The sequence below is a fragment of the Stigmatopora nigra genome, chromosome 21, assembly GCF_051989575.1.
Source record: "Stigmatopora nigra isolate UIUO_SnigA chromosome 21, RoL_Snig_1.1, whole genome shotgun sequence".
NCBI classification, from domain to species: Eukaryota; Metazoa; Chordata; class Actinopteri; order Syngnathiformes; family Syngnathidae; genus Stigmatopora; species Stigmatopora nigra.
In genome coordinates, this window is record NC_135528.1 from 7,112,605 (window position 1) to 7,132,901 (window position 20,297).

General features: G+C 43.4%; 1 protein-coding gene across 3 annotated transcripts; it reads right to left on the reverse strand.

Moving 5' to 3' along the window:
• Positions 1-283: 283 nt before the first annotated feature.
• atxn1a (ataxin 1a) lies at positions 284-20,286 on the reverse strand. Of its 3 annotated transcripts, none has more exons than XM_077742919.1 (6): positions 19,895-20,286; positions 14,115-14,234; positions 9,715-9,826; positions 5,007-5,093; positions 3,424-4,932; positions 284-2,991 (listed from the first exon to the last, which is right to left on the reverse strand). In XM_077742919.1, the coding sequence occupies exons 5-6, from the start codon at positions 4,858-4,860 to the stop codon at positions 2,482-2,484; spliced, it is 1,947 nt and encodes a 648-aa protein (XP_077599045.1). In that variant the 5' UTR covers positions 4,861-4,932; positions 5,007-5,093; positions 9,715-9,826; positions 14,115-14,234; positions 19,895-20,286; the 3' UTR covers positions 284-2,481. The 3 variants fall into 3 exon arrangements, with proteins under 3 accessions (XP_077599045.1, XP_077599046.1, XP_077599048.1); XM_077742920.1 differs by lacking the exon at positions 19,895-20,286 and adding an exon at positions 14,353-14,753; XM_077742922.1 differs by lacking the exons at positions 9,715-9,826; positions 14,115-14,234; positions 19,895-20,286 and adding an exon at positions 6,679-6,879.
• Positions 20,287-20,297: the final 11 nt, after the last annotated feature.

Here is a 20,297-nt window from a genome sequence, read left to right on the forward strand (position 1 = left end):
TCAAAGATTACAATTATTTACCCTCTAGTTTCTCTCTTGTTGACCCCCCAGATAACTCCTAAGATTTCCCGGGTAGCTTGTAAAACCCACAAGTCGCCCTCTAGCATCTTGCGAGGACCGCCCCCCCAAAAAAACCCCACCAATCAGGCCCCCAGGTTTCCTCAAATTTGGCACCATGTCACCCCGAGTTTTCATAACATTTTGTTTTAACTGACACCATCAAAATTCTCTGCAATAGTGAGACACCCCCCCCCCAAACACTCCCCACCCCTTGCTACGCCACTTACAGCAAAGGTAGCTAATGGTTATTGAGGATTTAAAAGTCACGCCCCCTGCAGGAGGGTGATTGCAATGGTGGCGTGGACTTACTGCATATATATACGAGGACAGATCCCTGAAAAAGACCATTCCGACCGATTCTTTTTATGGTGAAGATTTTGGTTGCTGAAGGATCAAAAAAAATGAAATATTTATTGCCAACTACTCCAGTGGAATGATTCCGTGTGTGTGTGTGTGTGTGTGTGTTTGGACATAACATACACAACAAGCAAAGTGCGTGATATTGCTTTCTTAGGTAACCATAGCGACGCTAGCATGACTTGGCTTTGGCTCCATTAGTAACATTGTATGTGATTTCAACCTGAAAAGTTCCAAGAGGCTGATTGATTAGGTCAGATTTATTTTTTTCTGAAGTGGCAATATGGTCTACCCCTACAAAAACCACCCAACATCCACCAGGGCACCTGTTGTCAACACTATCATCATGATTCCATCCATCTCCTTACAAGCTCAACCTACCAGAGTACCCAAAGAAAATCAACCAAGGACAGGGACAACATACAAAATTCCATACAGGCCCTCCAACCCTTAATCTCAGGACTACAAGGTTACCCTGCCATCCACCATGTCTGTTTATTTACTAAAAAAAACCCAAAGCAAGGGTTAAAAGTGGGTCCAAGTGACAATCAGAACACCCTACCAGAAGCCAAATGTTCACCCCAGGAACTCCTTGCAAAGTCTCATTGACCATATGCTGGGTGGTCCCCAAAAGTCGCCTCCTTTAGCCATAAAATGGTTATTACTTGATTACTGGTAGATTGTTTTAGCCCAAACCAACAAAATCTGTGTAAAATCTTTCTGGTGTTCAGTCCCTTAAGCCTCTTCCATGTTACCCTGATTTTCACAACTTTTAATCCAGATCCATTTTAAGCGGACCAGTATCTTGCCAAAAAAGGCGGAGCCAAAGAGTGCCGCAACTCGTGAGTACCTTGTTGGTGATTTTGGGTCGGCACATAGTTACCGCTGTGTAACTAGACCACTAATAATTCCAAAAAATTGGGTATTTCTCCAGTGTTTGTCTGATCTGAGAAACAGGGTCCACCAAAACAACAACAACAACAAAAAAGCCCACCAAACATCTGCTTCCTTTCCTCTTAATGTGCAAACTGCAAGATTCTCTTTAAAGATTCCAAAGTGGAAACATTGGACATTGTCTCATTCTTCCTCTCTAAACATATACAGTATATTTATCATTATGAAATGAGTATTATTTGTCTATACACAGTATACAAAGACAAACACACCACATACCGTAGCACTGTGCAACTGTACTGTTCAACTACAAGTGTGCGTGACGTCGAAAAAGCCAAAATGGGACCCCTAAAACGCACCAAAACATATTGTTCCTTGATTACTCATAGGTTGTTTTAGGCCCCGCCTCCACCCACAGCACAAATACAGTACGTACATCCATCCAATCAGAGGGATGGCTTTTGAATTGATGTGTTTGGAAAAGACAGACATTTTGCGCACAAATACAAAGACATCCTTCAAAACTCGCCCCGCCGCGAGCTTTTCGTCATCGAAATTTCTCCGTCTTTTTTTTTTCAGGCACATCGGCGGGACCAAAAACGAAAAACAAAACAAAAAACAAAACAAAAAACCCTAGACGACTCGCCAAAGTGCTGCTGCTGCTACTACTTGTTCCGCCCCCTTCTGGACAAACGTACAGTACTACATTAAAAAGAAGCACAAAAAAAAAGCCAAACTCCTCTTTCCATCCATCGGGTTACAAAAATATAAAGTAAAATTTCATCGCCAAAACACAAACATTCGCCATCATCCCCAGTGTGTTTGCACTTGTACAAAGTTTGATATCTATTTTTTTATAAAAGTAATATTGACCTGTCACAGTTCCAACCCGTGACTTTTTTTTTTAATAACCCCTGAATCGATTTTGACAATCATTTAAACCTGGCCAAAGCGAAGAAGAATGTGACGGATCAAAACTCGGACCTAACAGGCTAAAAGCTAAAAGCTAACGACATGTGCTGCATTTCGTGTAGGAAAAAAACGGCACAGATTGCGAGTGATACAACGTGTAGAACATTTTCCGTCTCCACGGGAAAGTCGTGGAGGCCACACAAAACCACCAAAAAAAGCAGACATAGCCGCTTTTTTGTGGGTAATCGCCATTCCTCTTCATTTGCCAAAATTGGACCTTCCCTCGATGGTGACTTTCACGTCATGTGGGACAAAAGAGGGTTTAAGCAAGGTCAAAGGTGGCTCTTCGGGTTTTTCCACTTGCCGACCTTCCGGGGCGGACCACCTCCGCTTCCTGGAGGCGGACGTTTTCCCGGGGTCCGCCCTCAAAAAGGATCCCGTCCCCAGGTCGCCGTTTTCCACGCCGTTCTCCCGCTCGCCGTTCCCGCGGACTCCTATTCCGCCGCCGACGGTTTCGGGGGCTCGGAAAAAGCGCACCGGATCCGGGGTGAAGGAGGAAGTGGGGACCTCCTCCTCCGAGGGGGGGTGAGTCTTGTTGACGACGGATCCGTTCCTCAGGTTTTTGAGGGTGAGTGAAATACAGACGTCGCCCACGGAAAGCTTGGCGCAAGGTAGATCCAGGAGTCGACCGGTCCGGTCCGGACAACACGACGACCATCCTTGTCCGAAGACGAAGAAGGGGTATTCCGTCAAGACCTCCACGCTCACCTGAATGGGTGGGAAATAATTGGACGTTATAGATTGACATTCAGTGAGAATATGGACATGAGTGCCCCAACAGAAAACAGAGATATGTGGAAAAATTCCCTGGTAAATATTTGCCTTGAGATATGAGGCAAATTTGATAATTAGCAAAAAAATCTAAAGCAAAATCAAAGCAAGTTGTGGCTGTTTGGATAATTTAAAATGTCTTTTTAAATATACAAATAAAATGTTAAAAAAATACTACTAAAATTTCAAAAAATACTACTAAAATTTTAAAAAATACAAATAAAGTTTTATAATATACAAATAATATTTAAAAATATCCAAATAAAATTTAAAAACATCCAAATAAAGTTTTATAATAATTTGACTGACCCCAGTCACATTGGCAGAGAGATTGACTCGAGAACCTAAATGTTTGGACGCCATATTTACCTGCGATCTGTGCTCGCCCACCGAGAACTGAACCACGGCAAAATCGGGCGACGCCTGGCTCCCGTCGATGCGCTCCACCGTGGACGAGTCGATCTTCAACTCGCTGCTGATCTCGGCGCTTTGGATGAAATCCTCCGTCTTGAGTTCCTCCACACGCTTCAGCTCGCCATCCGCCAATTGGATGATGGATCCCTTGACGAAATACGCCGGCAAAGACTGCGGTGGCGGTGGCGGCGGATGCGCCGGCAGGTGGAGCTGGGCTCGCGTTTGTCGGTCCGGGGCGTCTCCCCGATGGGCCTCGGCGGGCGACGCGGGGGGCTCCGGGGCGCCCACCGGGATGATGACCGGCTGCGTTCCTGTGATCAGCACGTGTTGCTGCAGGCCGGCGTGGTACGTGATGGGCGCGTGTTGGTTAGCGCCGGCGCCTGCTATGTAGCCAATCACCGGGGATTGAGGGTAGATACCGCTAGCCAGAGACTCCACCGTGGAATTGTGGGTGGTCTGTATCACGGTCTGCGGCGAGAGAGGGCCGATAGCCGCTTTCAGATTGTCTACGCTTAACGGGGGCGGAAATGTGAACGAGCGGCCGGACGACGAAGCCGTCTGATTGGACGCTTTCCCCAGGAGGGCGCCTTTTTCCTGCCGCGTCTTCCCGGGGCTGCCACGGGAGGGCGGAGCTCGTCGGTCCTCGGGTGGGAGAAGTACGGAGGTCCTGGTTGGGTCGTGAGCGTAGTCAAGCGCCCGACGGGCCTCGTAGGGGTCGCGTAATTTGACTGCTCTGTCCGGGGTTGGGCCCGAGCGCCGACTCCGCTCCAGCCCGCCGTTGTGAAGCTCCCTGGAGGTGGAGACGGCGTCCTCTTTCCTGGAAGTCCCTCGATCCGCGTAGTGATGGTGGTGCAGGGAGGTGGGCGGCGGGGGCATGGCGCCGGCGTAGCGGGCGGACAATCGCTGGTCGTATTTACAGGCGGGCGACGGCGACCTTTCGGGGTGTGACGACGACCTCTGGGAGGGGGAGGAGGAGAGGGGCGGCGGCGGAGGAGGGGGCGGGAGAAGGTGAGGTCCCATGTAGCCGGCGTAGGGGGCGCTGTACGGCGAGGCGATGAATTGAAGGTTGGGGGGAAGCTGGGCGTAGTGGACCGTACCCCCCAACTGGCTTTGGGAGATGGGGGACGTGTAGAGGGCGGGGAGGGACGAGACCAGTCGCACCGAGTCGGACGCCGTGGCGCTCAAGGACTTGTACTGGGCGGCGCCACGGTGGTGGACGCTCCCGTTCCTGCCCGAGTCCACCCACGACGTGTTCTCGGGAGCCGGGGGCTCCGCGGCGACGGTGGGGGGCGGAGGCATCGGGGAACGGCTTTCTGAGGGGAGCGTGCTGGGGGGGATTTCCCTCTTCTTCGGGGGTAGACATTCATTGCTTCGTTCATGATTGGACTTCATCCTCCAAGACTTTCCTGATCCTGTTTTTTTTTTCCTGTCTTTGACTTTCCGCACTCCTACTTGTTGACTAACCTAAAAGGGGCCAGAGGAAAGAGGGGTTAAGTCACAGTTAGATTTTTGGGGGGGTGTCCGGGGGGGGTCCGCACCTGCTGCTGCCGCCGAGGACGACGGGGGGCCGAGTGTGTGGCGTTTCATGCGGAATCATTGCCCTGCGAAACTCCCGCCTCACAGTCCTGAAAAAAAAATAATACAAAATTGAGCATTTTTTGGCCTCCTTCAAAAATGACCAACAATTAAAACCCATTGGCTGTCAATGGCGTCAAAAAATGACCATCCTAACATCTATCATTATTAGAAAATGTGCTAAAAACACATGCAAATTGCCATCTAGCATGACCGCAATCCCTTTAAAAATATGGTGTCCAATACGCAGCTGGAGGGCCAATACCGGCCCCACGGGGTAGTATAAAGCGGTCCGTTTGACCCGCCATCGACACCGCTAATCGGCTAATCTGACTTTCAGGGAGAGCGACGTGTTACCCGAGCGGAGAATGAGGGGTCGAGCGCAGCCGGGTGGAGACTGCGGAGTATAATGGTCTTAAGACGTGACCTACATTAGAGAAAGAGAGAGAGTCTTGCTTCAATGAAACGCAACACCCACGTTGGCTGAGGGTGAAAGTTGCTGACTTGGCAGCGAGGATCGGCGCATGCGTGCGTGCGGTTATCAGATAACCTGTAATCTAAGCTGACTGGCCTCCATGTGCTCCATTTCCCTCCCACGTGTATTCACGCACGCAAACATCTCAGCCAAAAGTGACTCAGGCGTGTGTGACAGAAAGGAATGCAAGCCAAGCATAAAGAGGAAAAAAAATATGAAAAAACGCACACTCACGCACGACTACACTATTGTCCTTCTAAGGTCAAAATACTCAAGGGTGTGCGTGCGTGAGAGGGAAAGCGGACAAGTGGAAGCCACCATCCCATGTCAAAACAAACACCTTTTTTTTCTCTAAGAATCTTGGTCGTAAATGGGAGAATATGGCCGCGTTTGTTTTGAAATTTCAGACCCCAACACCACTTTGAATTAAGTTTTTAATTTTATTTTTTTTAATGGTGAGAAGATGCACAAAAAATAGCTGTGAAACATATAGAAAGTCGGCCATTTTGGGGTTGATGTGAGGGATGTTTTTACACTTGGAGTAGTGGGTTCAAATTAGCATCCTGGGGCTAATATGCTTTTTAAAATTTTATTAAATCATTTTTAAAGATGAATTTTAACAAGGCAGGTGGGATAGACTCCAGCCCCCCCTGCAACCGTCATGATAAGTAGTAGAGTAATGAATGAATGAATTTTCCAAAGTAATACATGAAATAATACAAAATAGAAATCTAAACATGTAAGAAATAAAGTAAAAATGAATACTGAATTTTAAAAAAATGAAAAGTCAAATATTTATGACTATCAAAACTTGGCTGAGATAAACTCCTGCACCCCCTGCGACCCTTATAAAGCAGTACACAATATCAATATAAGTACCCTACTCACAAGCCTTTCTCAGAAATGTGAAGAAAGAAAAAAAACACAAGTTGGATGACTTGCACTTTTTTGTTGTTGTTTTGCATGTATTGTTTTTAAGCCTCGGGCAACACGCTGTAAAAAGTCGACTGAGAAGCACAATTGTGCTGCAGAAAGTAGGGCGGCGGACATACTACGTGCGTAATAATTCCACACACATACTCACTCATGTATCCAGCGAGTAATCCCCCCCCCCCCCCCAAAATGTTGGCCTGAAATACTACATAGAACATAGTACTCACCACTCAACTCCGATTCCCCCACTCACTCTCTCTCTCATTCCAAGCGAGACTTGTTCCGTGGCTTCCTCTTACGCGTCTCGCTGGCGTTGGCGTTGATACACAAACCCGTCTTTAGGGCGAGTCAGCTAAATCCTGGCAACCCGGTAGGAAGCTCCCTTGCCATGAAACACGCAGGTAATCTCTTGTTTTCCCTCGCGCACACACACATAAAAAACACACTAAAAAGTGGTCGCGCATAGTCGCCCACGCCCATGAGGAGGGAGACACGCACGCTGAGTGCCGGAGCCTCTTACGCAATGGGTTGAATGAGTGCCCCGACACACATAAACACACACACACACACACACACACACAGTGGGCAAAATGGCCTAGTGGAGAAAAAGAGAAAAAAGGGGGTGGGATGTCAAGGGTGCCGATACACGCCCGCACTGAAAACGATGCACGCCAGCTGGCGAAAAGCCCGGAGAATGCTAATGATGGTGGTTCTTACAAAGAAGAGAAAAGATGGAGATTGGGAAATTGGAAGGAAGGTAAAGTGTGTTGTGGATTGATGGTATGAGTGGAAATATGTTTTAAATAAAGTTTTGAATTACGCAATGAAATGTAAAGGAGTAGAGGAATTGTTTTTTTCTTTTTCAAAATGAATGAAATGAATTAGTTTTTTTTAAATATTAGGAGAAAAATTGTAATATTATGTTAAAAAGCTTTCAATTATTTTTCTATTAATTAATTTTTTTTATAAACGTGAAGAATAAAAGAACAAATACGAAATCAATGAAAATATTTAAGTCGGCCTTTTATGAAAACTTTATTTAAACTAAAAAACTACTAATAAAAAAGTTCTGAACAAATATTTGTTTTAAATAACCACAAAGAAAGAATAGCTTTAATCTAAGAATATCTGCTTTAACAATTCCAATCAAACGATAACGACTGTAAAAATAAAAAATAAATCTGTATATTAATGAGCTTCAAATCTCTCGCAATTCCCCAGTTGGCCACAAGATGTCATCTTAGCTCACTTGCCTTTCAAAGTAAAGTGACCCACTTCCGAGAGATTTGGAAGGCAAATAAACAGCAGCAAATTTCAGACCACCGGAGAGGATTCCCACTGGAGGAGGACCAACATCAACACTTCCTGTTTATGTTTGTTAGACTTCCTGTGAATCTTCTCAATTATTTTGACGACTCTCTTGATGTCTCTTTCTAAGACAGGAAGTGATCGGAAATAAACAAAAGTCAAATTCCTATTTGTTAGTTAAGCATCTGGCTCAAAAATTTTGGGTCACTAACTTTTAACTATGAAGCAATTTGGAAAAAAAATCTTTGAAATGAAAATGCCTATTAATGGAGTATTTTAGACTTATAGTACTTCTGGACAAGTTTGTCTTTCCAAAAATACGCCAGCGATGTTACCGAGCTGGACGTTTGCCCGCGTGTAATGGCTGCTTTACTTCACATGTGTATTTGTGTGTGTACTCTGAGGGATTATACAGCAATAGAAGAGCTTAGCGGTGATTTGCCCATCCCTTCCACTCCCTCCCAAATCCTCCTACGCGCTCATTTGTGTGTCTATTTGTGAATGAGCTTTGTGCAAGTAGCCCCTGTCGACCGTCGCTAGGAAAAAAAAAGGAAAAAATCGCCGAAGCGGCAGCAATTAAAAGCAAAAGTGCCGCTTGTTTTGCGGCCTTCAGTTCAGCGAGTGCAGCCTGATGGGAGGATTATGTAATGTTTACACGCCAAGCCGCATAATAGAGTGATTACGGGCGCCGTTCGTAATAGCGCACCATTCCCTTGGACGGTTAAAATTGCAATAGGAGCATAACCTATGCACCAATGTGGAAACTTGTGCACATTGCTCGAAAATATCTGGAGAAATAGCATGGGGATAGCATTTTTTCCCCTTTGTTCTCAATGGAATTGACTAAGCAAGCCTTTTTGGAATAGGCGCTAATGGCTAAACAGTGGGAAAAAAGTGGGAAATATTTTGTTGCTTTTGTGAAAGCTTGTGGGTAATCTGACAGCTGCAAAAAACTGAGGGGAAAAATGTGTTTTTATGCAAAAAAATGGGAAAAAAGGTACAATTCCTGGATCAGTAAAAATCAAAATACTGTATTTTTCGTAATATAGGAGCTAAAGAATGCACTATCAAGATGGAAAATGTATATAAATTGCAGTGCAGTATAAGTCGCATTTTTGGAAGGGCAATTTTGTATTTTATCAGAAAGTAAGAACAAACACACATTAGCTACAGGCTAAATAGGCATCTGTAAACAGAGTTTAACAAGCAATGTTTAGAAAGCGTCGAATTTGCCAGTCGTCAGTGACCATAATTGGCAAAGCCCCAAAAAAATGACACAAAACGAGTGGCTGCCAGTATTGTATGGAATGTCAACCAGAGAGAAACAAACGAGTACGAGCTCAACAGGCGTCCGTGTGGCACACAATGGCGTGTTCACGTCAACGCCTTTGCATGTATAGCTAGCTGTCAATAGCCATTATCGCCAACTGGCGGTGCAAAATTGCACAAATTGAGCTATTTCCCCAACAAAGCCACAAAAGTACAAAAGTGAGAGAAAACAAATATCGTGTTGAAACTCTTTGGTTGAAGTGACGGACGGACGGCCATGGAAAGTTCATTTTAAAACACGTAAATCGACACATGAGCTCAGTCCCTGGCAAATATCTTGTTGCTATCCACAAAATATTAGTTTTTCATTGGCTTTTTTTTCAGCACACGGGAAGAAAATGATTTGATTTTTAACGAGGGGTTGGCAATTTCCATTGCGGTATCAAAGACACACTGTTTTGTTTTGCGTTAGCGTTATGGAGGAAGGTGCGGGGGCGGCCTTTCCCGCAACTGAATAATAACAATTAAAAGAGACGGAGGTAAAAGCAGGTCAATGGCTCCCTAAGCTAGCACCACAGCTCTTGAAATTTAGCGTTATGGCTAGCTGGCTTAAAAGTACCAGTTTAATTAATATAATTTTTTAAATATAATGGAAAGCAATAGAGCCTTTTTATAAAGTATGTTACCTCATTTAAATGTAAGGTCCTTCAACACCCCCCTTGTTTGGTCAGCAGGTGGTCCTCCGGCCCATTGAGAAGCACTTCTGGATTTTCTTTCCCACAATGCAATGCGTTGGTTCTTGAAAAAAAAACAAGAGAAGTGTCACTTCATCTGGCATTTAAAAAACTAATTATATATATTTTTTTTCTTTAACTGAATGATTAAATGTTGAGTTTTTAGCTCATATTTTAGCATTGTAAGAATAATGTCCAATCCTTATATTTTAGTCAAGCATTTTGATGAATTATGTCCTTTTTTCCCCTCATAACTGTGCACGTTTTTGTTGACGTTTTTTTTCCTTATTTTAAGCTCGGCAGATCTAAAAAGGGGGAACCTCGACGGGGGGAGCAAAAGCGGCGAGGACGCCACGGGTGGCCACGGTGGCCGTCCGGACAGATGGAGCGACCGAGAGCGGAAAAAATACAAAACGGAGGCAAACAGATGGTAGCGGAGAAGAACCAGAGAGAAACTCGACGCGAGGACAACTCTGAGTCAGCCGGCGAGACGCAGCGGGGGGGTCGCGGAGAAAAAAGACAGGACGCACCAGTCCAAAAATGCAAACTACAACAAAAAAAGTACCAACAGAAACGGATAAATGAGTCTTCTAGGAAATGATAACAGATGTCAACCAAAGCAAACGTCACTGAAGGCAACAGTTAACGGATTGGTCGCCATTGATGACATTCATCCATTGGCTGTCAGCCTACCACTTTAAAATGAACGGGAAGTCTATTAGTTAGCTCAACTCAAAGCAGAAGTATGGAAAAAAACCTTTCCTCTTTACAAACAAGGCCTAAGGGCGGCCATGTTGGTAGGGGCAACTTCCCCATCAAAGTCAATGCATTTAAATTAAAGTGAAGTCATCACTATATTAACATTATTTTGTCAATGTGATAGCATCTGTTAGCTGCTAGCCTGCTACGGGAGATACTCATTTCAATTTCGACTATTTATCGTATTTTTTTATATTATTATAAATTGCACCGGCCAAAGAATACACAATGAAGATAAAAAAGTAAATATTCATAGTTATAAACTCATACGTTCACAAGGCCTTCATAAAGTGACCAAAATGAGTCATATGTTACACTTTACATTCATAAAAGCACTTGCTCTCCAATTGTGAAATCAACACGAGGTCCCTAAACGCACCACAGTGGAAAATATAACAGCGGCAATGGAGCCTTCAGGAAAACTAGGACTTTTTCCCGTCACCCTCTCCCCACCGAGGCTTTGTGGGCTGACGTCGTGTCTGACAGCTGTTTGCTTGGCGTGCGTGCAACCCCGTGTGTGAGAGAGGTTGTAACATACAGGAAATGCCTTCCTCCACCGCAGCCCTACTTCGTTCGACGTTACTCTCATTCCACGATGGGAGGAGGAGGAAACCACGTTCTTTTTCACTGGAAAAATATTTGCTCCATAAGAACACTTCATCTCCTTTGTTTACAAAATGCCACTCGTTTTTTTTCCCCAAGAATTATAGTGTTGAGTTTTTTTCCCATCAGCCCATTTCCTAATCTACAAAAACAAATGAATTCCTCAGTGTTTATTATCATTATTATTGTCTGAGAAAAAAATAGTTATTTTTCAGAAGTTTATTATATTGGGCAAGAATTGACCACGTAGAATTTTGACTTATTTCACAATATACTTCTTCTTTTCCCAAAATGGTGCATTTTTTTTTTAAAACAAAACGACTTAAAAAGGGAGGGTTGTTGAACGCCGTTTTTAACAGAAGCACCTGAATCTACCACAGCAAATGCAGTGTAAAGTCACATGAGGTAGATACTTTGACAAAAACACAAAACTAAAAGAAACGTCCGTCACTGTCTGTGCGTGACCTTGAGTAACCCCAAGCGGCGTTGCGGCCGCAGGCGAGTTCGTGAGAAAAAGCTATGACATCATTACTAGGGAAGGGCGCTGGCTGGGCGTCCAAGCTAGGGCTTCCCGTCATCAGCTTTATGGGAGAGTGTGATCTCACACATTTTTTTTTTACAAGGGCAAAGTCGAGCGCACCACATGATGAGTTCATACAAACATTAAAGAAAGGTCCATTTGAATTTAGGATTATATTTTATATATTATATTTTTTTGATATGAACGTTTTTATTGTCATTATACAAAGTGCACCAATAACAACAACAAACAGACATTTTAGGCCATGAGGTCAAAGGTCAATTTGAATTTAGGAAGGGGAGATTTTATTTTGGTTATAAGGTCAAAGGTCACAAGGCCTGTTTAATGATTATTGGACGTCTCGCGGTGTCATGTAAATGATTATATTTTTGATAGATTTTTTATTTCATATTTGTTAAAATTTGCTATTTTTAGGTACACTGTAAAATTCAGAATAGTTAAATTGAACAATTTTCTTTTCCATATTGCTGTAGCGTACAATTTCTTTCAACGCAAAGAAGTGTCACGGACATCGACGAGGGTGCGTTTGGAGTTGCATTAACGAGACGAGAAAAAGTACGACCTGCCAAACCGGTTCCAATTTATAGCCTTGGTGTGCGCATGTGTTACACAATACATATTGTGTAACAACTGGCAGCGAGTGGGCGGCACCCGCCATCTGTCAAGATGAAACCACGGCCGTACCTCGCTACATACACACATATGTATGTCTACGTGTGTGTGTGTGTCTACACACGGCAGCTACAAATAGTAACAGCGCAGTGTACAGTCGGCAGGGTTACAGAGTTCATGTACGCAATGAGTTCAAAGAGACATGTTGGGCAACTCGTGGTTCACAAACAAGCAGAAAATGGCCGACTTTTATGTTTTTGAGGATTTTTTTTATCTGGACTACTTGTATAGGACGTGTTACCGAATTTCCCGTTGCTAAGGATACCGTAACTTTTAAAAGTAGGTTTGAGTGAGCGGTTACCACATTGGGCTCGCAGTTTTGTGGTCGAGGGTTTGATCCCGGGTGGGTTTTTTAAACAATAGAAACGTGGAGGTTGGACTTTTGAAAATAAGCGAATGGAGCAGGTGTTTAGTCTTCCTCCCTCCCTCCGAGAAACCTGTGAGGTGATGCGCTGACGCATTGGACATGGGCCTTAGCGGGCGGGAGCCGTATCCGCCTTAGCTGTGCGCGTTTCCATGGCGACGCAACCAAACAGAACAAGTGGCCAGAAAGAAGCACGCAGTAAATACGATGGAGAGATTCCGCTCGATCGAGCAGTCAGCTGTTGTTGCCATGGCGAGTAGAAGCTATTTTAAGTGGCCTGACTCCGCCCCCTCCCTCACACACACACACACACACACACACACACACACACACACGTAGACTAAAGCACACACCTTCAAGTGCAAAAGAAACTGAATAATTCCACATGCACCTGATGACCGCACTGTATAGGTAACTACATTAAAATGGATAGCATGTGGCTAATTTGTAATGCTAATTCTAATCTCTTAAAAAGTCTATTGCAGTCAAAGTATTCATAAAAAAATAACAATACTAATACAATTCACTGCATAAAATACACACAGAGCAAACTTATTCGAATTTCTATCTTATCTTTTTTCATTTTTGGAGCTATAAATATTTTAATTATTTTATAATAATAGCTATAAAAAAATGTAAATGATCAAAAATAAGTTTCCACTTTTGAATAGCAATCCACTGTAGCTTTTTTCCTTTCTGAAAGCCTTAAATGAATTAATTTCATTGATTAATTTACAAGGGAAAAGTGAAAAGTAAGCACTTGTGTGGGTTGCTCACCTTCATTTAAATCTCCTTCTTATGCATTCACACCATTTGAAGCGGCTCATTAAAGCGCTGACATTTCTAGAGGAGAATTTAAAAATAAAAAGAAACTCCCATCCTCCTCCGGGCGTGTTTGCAAACTCTGCTTTGATTTTCTTATTCCCAAACGGGGCTGCGAAAAGCCGCCGCCAGAAAGAAGAGAGAGGATCGCCAGGCATTTCTTTGGATTATTTGAAGTGTAAATCGCTGGCGCCCGCTCCTTCTTCCTTCCCTCCTTTGGTTTGTCCTTTGAGACTGCGGCGGGCGGCCATTACAATAATCTCAAATTACCAATTAATCCCTGCGGTGTTCCCTGTTGTAAAGCGCTTGTGCAAAAAAAAAATGGGGAACCTGAGATGGTTTTTTTATTTGCCTTTCAATTCTTTTCAACTCATGTGGCCACCGCAAACAAATATTGAAGTATTATATATTTATCTGTTTGTTTGGTGTTGTTATTTATGCACTTTCCTACTTGTTTATATTGTTGACAACTTATTCTGGTGACTACTTATGTTGACTATATACACATACACATATATATATATACACATATATATGTTATTTTGGGTAACTACGGTTAGAAAAAGGCTTAGAATAAAAAAATTGTCATACCTGAGTGCCGGAAACAGGGCTAGCATGTGGAGGAGGAGGCGGAGCCTGAGTTTTTGGGGCGAGACGGGTAGCCAAGGATGATGCTTGTGCCAAGGGTCCGAATGGCTTCACTGTCAGGAACTGGAAGAAAAGAAAAGTAGAGTATATTTAAAAAGAGTTGGATTTTTGCTGTGTCGTGTAACATGTTTTAAGTCAAATTGTCTTGTAATGCAAAAAAAAAAAATCTTGCATAACTAACACAATAGACCTTAATGATATTTTCAAGTTCAAAGTTCAGAGGGAAAAAAAGTGCACGTATGCAAGCACGAGGCAAGAGGACAAAAAGATAAGATTGCAAAATCAAACTCTAAATGACATTGGACGTCCATTAGCATTAATGACTCTTAAAATCAAATATTTTCCAATTTTTACATCAATATTTAAATGCATTTGATGTCAACAGTGACTTTTTTTGCCCATGTAAGAATGATAGAGCAAATTTCTTAATGCGACATTGAACTGGTCTGAGTTTTCAATCTCCTCCGTGTCTCTGACGTTGGTTTCCATGGCAACACGTCACAACAGAAATCGGACTTGCGGTGCGCCGGCGTACAAAAAAGAAGTCAATGAGCGCCAGTCTCCAAAGTGCCGCCGCCGTTCGAAGAGGAATTCTGCAAAACCACACACACACACAAAAAGATGTAGCAACTACCCACGGAAAAAAAAATGCTCTGCCTTTTGATCTAAAAAGTCTCTCCAGAGCCCCCCAAAAAAATGCAAGATCTTAAAAATATATGGATAGCTAGCATACAAGTTAAATCTAGCTCCCGAGCTATAGGAAACAACCAAATTTAATGTTGTTAACTCAATATCCACCATTAGTCAGACAATCCCAGTCCGAATGGAATTGGACATTTACAACCGGGACTCAAATGTAACATTTGCGTCAAAAAGCAAAAGTGTCCAAATAAGGACATTAAGATCAGACGTTAATTCCTTAACATGGCTTTGGATGAGTGTGTGTGTCATCACGAGGCAAAGTGTTAGCGAGTATGAAGAATCAGAGCGAGCGAGCGCCGTGCACTGCCTCCCTTTACCGGCTGGGGTGGTCTCAGGTCAGCCAACTCACACACGGCGGAGTGTCTGCATGATTAAAAGAGCCAAAGTGGGGCAGACGAACACTCCGAGCTGTGTGAAATCGCTGCAGTGACGCCTGACGCAAACTTTGCAGGCTTCCTTAACCTGGCTTTCACCTTTACTTTCCAACCCCAAAGAGATCTTTGAGTCTTTCATGGGCGCATTTACACGCCAGAGTTCACCCCAAAAAGCCACATGCCCCGCCACAGAGCGTCAATTATTTTTATGGGTGGCACCCAAGATGAGCGCCATTTCAATTCCTGGTTTTGGAGATTAAATTTGGCAAATTAAAGAATATTTTGGGTACATGTTTGGGAACGGTATTTTCAGACAATTGAATTATAAATCAAAATGTGTATGTAGTTATTAAAATATGGTAGGGATTTTATTGTAATAACGTAGAAATTTTGTTATTTATTTAATGAAGAGACTGTCACATATTTAAATATTTTTAAACGGAATATTTTGAATGTAGGGCATTAGACTTCTAAATAAAAAGAAATAAGCAACCTATAAATGCAAAATGGGTTATTATTTTAATTAATTGTATTAAAAAACCTTAAAAAATCATTTAATAATAATTTTCAATCTTTTCTATTTCAAACTAATTGATTTTGCATTTCATCACATTTTTAACTCATCTTTTACATTCCATTTTTTGGGAGAATTTCAGCTTTTTTTTTGTGATATTTTTCCAAATAACATTTTTTTCTGATTTAAATGATCATTAAATCAACATACTTTCATATCCCTCAATTATTTTTGACAAAGATTTGCTAAAAACAAATTCAAACCTCATTAAAAAAATCGACTTTTAAATACCTTGACCTTTGACCTCAAAAAGGTCCAACAAAAAAAAACCTTTCAAGATGGAAAGCCGTCCTGAGGCACGTGGACAGCAAACACAATATGTTTGTTCAGATGTCTACCGAGTACCGTTTGGGAGAGTCTAGCGTGGAAGAAAAAAAAAAACATAGCGTGTTTGATAAGATTAAGTCAACAGTATCTTCGCCATTTTTTTTGCCTTCTTTCTCGCGTCTGGAGGGAGTAACAAATGTTTGCCCGAGTCGGCAGCCCGAGGTCAATCGGCCTCGTGTTTGTTTCTAATGGAACCGAGCTTAACCCTCCCACAAATCGCAACGCCGGCTTACTATACTTCCAAGCGGGCATTATGAAACACTTTTCCAGGATTAGGAGGAAACAACAACAATATAAAGCGCTATTAGCGCCGCTAAATTTCAACACGCTCTCGGGTTAAAGTGGAAAAACTTCTCGCCGAGTTCATTTCGGGGTCAGTCGGGATGTTTGGCTCTTTGGAAAAAGTCTCTGAATTTCGCGTTGTTTATCTATCGGGTAAATTGGTGTTAAATTTAATACCAATTGGGTAATTTTACATGCTACGAGCCACTTCACTCGCTAGCTGTATTTTCAAAATTTCCGGCAAATGACAACTAGGTCATTTTTGAGGAAGGAGAAGAAGAAAAAAAAATGTCCAATCCAAGAATAACCCAAAAAAAGCATACTCACGCTGCCTAAAAAGTTGAAATAAAAAGCTGCAAATCCAGCAGCTTCTAAGCAGCCTTGTGCAAGCTTTGTTGGGATTACATCATCAGAGGTTTGCGCAGTGTAGTGGATGCGAGATTCTTCTCCGTGGCTACTCGGGGGACGGACGGACGGAGTGATGAGGAGGCCAGGCGCCATAAAAACAGTCCACTAACCCCCCCCCCCCCTAATCATTTCAGAGGAGCCGCCAAAACATCTGCCCGAGATTAGCCAGCTATTGTCAGAACAAATCCGCCGAAGATGACTTCCGGCCCAGTTCACACGGTCCTGGCGACCGCTCGAGTAAATGAATAGATTTATCGATATTGCGAATGGCGACGGCGCCAAAACTTAACTGGATCCACGCATGGAGCAACAGAAGCCAATAAGTTGAAAATGTGGTCATAGCTATTGGCTACTTTTATCTTTTCAGCATGATTTGGATGGCAGTTGGGGGAAAAAAAAGCACTCATCTCAAGGGAAAATGTTCCGGCTGAGCTAATGGGTATTCGTGTATTGGTTAAAACGCGAGCTTGAAAACCGGAAGACGTCTTTTGAGACCGAGATGCTGCGGCGGTTGCGTTTTCGGGCTAATGGATAACGAGAGGACATATAAGGAGGGTACTTGTTGTTATTTCATCAATTGCCTTTTTTTTAAAATAAAGATGGGAAGATATATCCATCAAAAAAATTAATTAATCTGATATACTGAACTTGTTTAAGGTTTAAATTCCTTAAAAACAAAATAAAAACAATAAATGCATGAATGTAATCATTCCTAAGTACATCAATAATTTCACTCTCCATTTTATGAGTATAATGCTGTATGATTTTAACCACTTTTTATCGTTTTTAGATGAAACAGACAAATTTACCATGTAAAAAGCCTCCGTTCTGGAGGGGCACGTCCCCTCGGATGCCCCCCGTTTCAACTCGTGGGGGGGCTAACGCACCCCCCCCCCCAGCAAGCTTCAAAAAGAGCGGGCGGTCTTCGAGCTGGAAGCTGATCAAATATGAATGCGGCTTGGCGATCACATGGAACGCAGACACCTCATTTACTCTTAAAAGATCAAATCCCTAAACTTGAATAAGGGAAAAAGTCTACACACCCCTTCTTCACTATTCAAGTAGATTTCTAGACCAAATTTCAGGTTGCCAAGGCTAACTTGCTGGCTTTATTTTTTTTTTTATAACATTCTCAAAAGTGCAAACGAGCCAAAATGTCTGTTCCATCCTGTACTTTTTCATGCTTCCTTGAGATTTTTTGTGGGTCTATTCAACAAAATATGACAACCCAATTTCATTATTCGTCCTGGCCGTAAATCTCTATCAGCGCACCTATTTCTGTTACAAAATGGTTGCGTCCAATAAGAGCGAGTTGAAGTTGAATGGCTTGTGATTTTGACACATTGGCCTCTAATTGCCTGTCGTTAGCGTCGTTGCCAGTTTTGTCCTCGCACAAAGCCTTTCGCTACTCGGCGAGCTAGGTATCGCTTAAAGCCACAATATGGCCTCTCAACATACAATGGTGGATTGCTACTAAGCAATAAAGATTCAGGGCTGAGTACTTATAATAACTAGGTTGCTACATGACCATTCCGTTGAAAATGTTGGCCTTTAGTTATGAAAATGAGGGCAGGTAAGCATGACAGGAACTCAATGTTTACATCGAACACATAGAATTTAAAAAAACACATAAAATGGCATTTCTGGAAGAATTCTGTACAGATATTTTGGGGAATTCTTGTTACTTTTAAAGCATTTATGGTGACTTTTAACGTATTTGTTGCCACTGACAGCGCTAGGCGTCCAATTAGTTTGGACTGGGAGAGTTGGCAGTCATGGATTGATCTATATTCAAGGTAATTCTGCCTCTGGCCACACTCAATGTAGTGGTGCGATCCAAAATGGCAATTTGTTTAATATGGATACAAATATTGAAATATTGAGTATGTCAACCCCCCGGGTGGAAATTTTGCGTTACACGTGTCATCTGCCAAACAAACACGGCATCAAACAATGGCGTTGACAACGTCGTTTGAGTGACAAGACGGCGTATTTCGATGGGTATTCTGGTCTGATTTGGACATGACATATTTGACATTCTTGACTTGATAGATCTTGTCATTGGCTGATATCTGACAGATAGGCGGGGCATCCCATATAAACACAGAATCAAAACAAATACAACTCAAACTAGCTACAGTCAACTTTTAAACAAAATGGAAGAACTTAGCTAGAACCACAGTGAACTGTGGTAAAAGTATGTCCAATATTTTTTTATGACTTTTGGACTATTTCATGAAATGTCATTTTTCAGAAAGGACTCTTTTAAATGCCCGAAAATAGTCAGTTGGTTAACAAGTCAACAAATGACAACTTCTGCAACCCCACTAACAAAACTAGTACAATGCACGGATTGTAGTTTTTTTTTTTTAAAGTGACAATGTGAGAGATGGGCCATCACTCGGGACCCGGAGTAGTGCAGTATTGGTTGGGGGAGGACGAGGAGGATGGGGGGCGGTCGACGAGTATAAACAGAGTAAAAATAGCCTCTCTGCTATCACAGGCTTCCCCACAGTGCCGTTATATAATGGCCCGAGCTGGGATGAATGACATCACGGATAGTTTCGCAATCACAAAGCCAGTGCGTCCTTTGTAACAAAAAAAGACCGTGCTATATAGTAAGTAGTAGTAGTAGTAGTAATAGTAGTCGTAGTACATTACAGTATACTAAAAGCGTACACGCCCGGAGAGATGGCGACTCATCAAGCCCGGATTGGAATCAGCTGCTCGCCTCGCATGTCCACACTTCCGCGATGGTGAAACGCAGTTATTTTAACCCCCAAAAAAGCCCCAAAATGTGAACAAATAAACGCAAACACGCAGTTACACAACGTCAATGTGATTAGAAGTACTTTAAATGAGGATAAGAGTGTTAAAAAGGCTTAAAAAGAAAGAGAAAGTAAGCGGAAGGAGTGGCGCAGTTGAGAGAGCCGGCAAGCCGGGTTCAGACGCTCGGCGTTCGGCTATGAAGCGCGTGGAACGCCGGTAGCGCCGGAGCTCTCAACTTTGCCCCACCGAGGCGAACGAGTGTGACGAGGGAGTGTGTGGGGGCTTACTGTCATTGACGACGACGACAGCGGTCGGGCAGGCAGTGGGTTCCGGGTGCTTTTCCTCTCTCCTCCGCGTCGTCCTCCGGTAGACTCCGCTGGGCTCCGCTGGGTTCGGCCAGGATCGGCTAGACTCGGCTGGGCTCGGCTAGGCTCGGCTAGACTCGGCTAGGCTCGGCTGGCCTGGCAAGCTTCGCCACCCCCCCTCGCGTGCGCTGGCTTGTGCTCCGGGGCTGGAGGGCGGAAAGCGCGGCTGTCGCTCCCCTCCCCGCCTGCTGATGTCTGCGGCTGGCGGGCTGCCGGCCCCCACCACCGGCGTGACCGTCACAGAGGCGCGGCAAGTTCACGCGGCGAGCACGCAGCAGAGTGACACGACTACTCATGCACACACGCGAGGCAAAACAAAAAAAAG

Excerpts from the sequence above, each read along its gene's own strand:
- atxn1a (XM_077742919.1), bottom strand. The coding sequence starts at position 4,860 with ATGAAGTCCAATCATGAACGAAGCAATGAATGTCTACCCCCGAAGAAG. Across the intron at positions 2,992-3,423 it reads TGGGCGAGCACAGATCGCAG|GTGAGCGTGGAGGTCTTGAC; the intron begins GTAAATATGGCG and ends CCACCCATTCAG.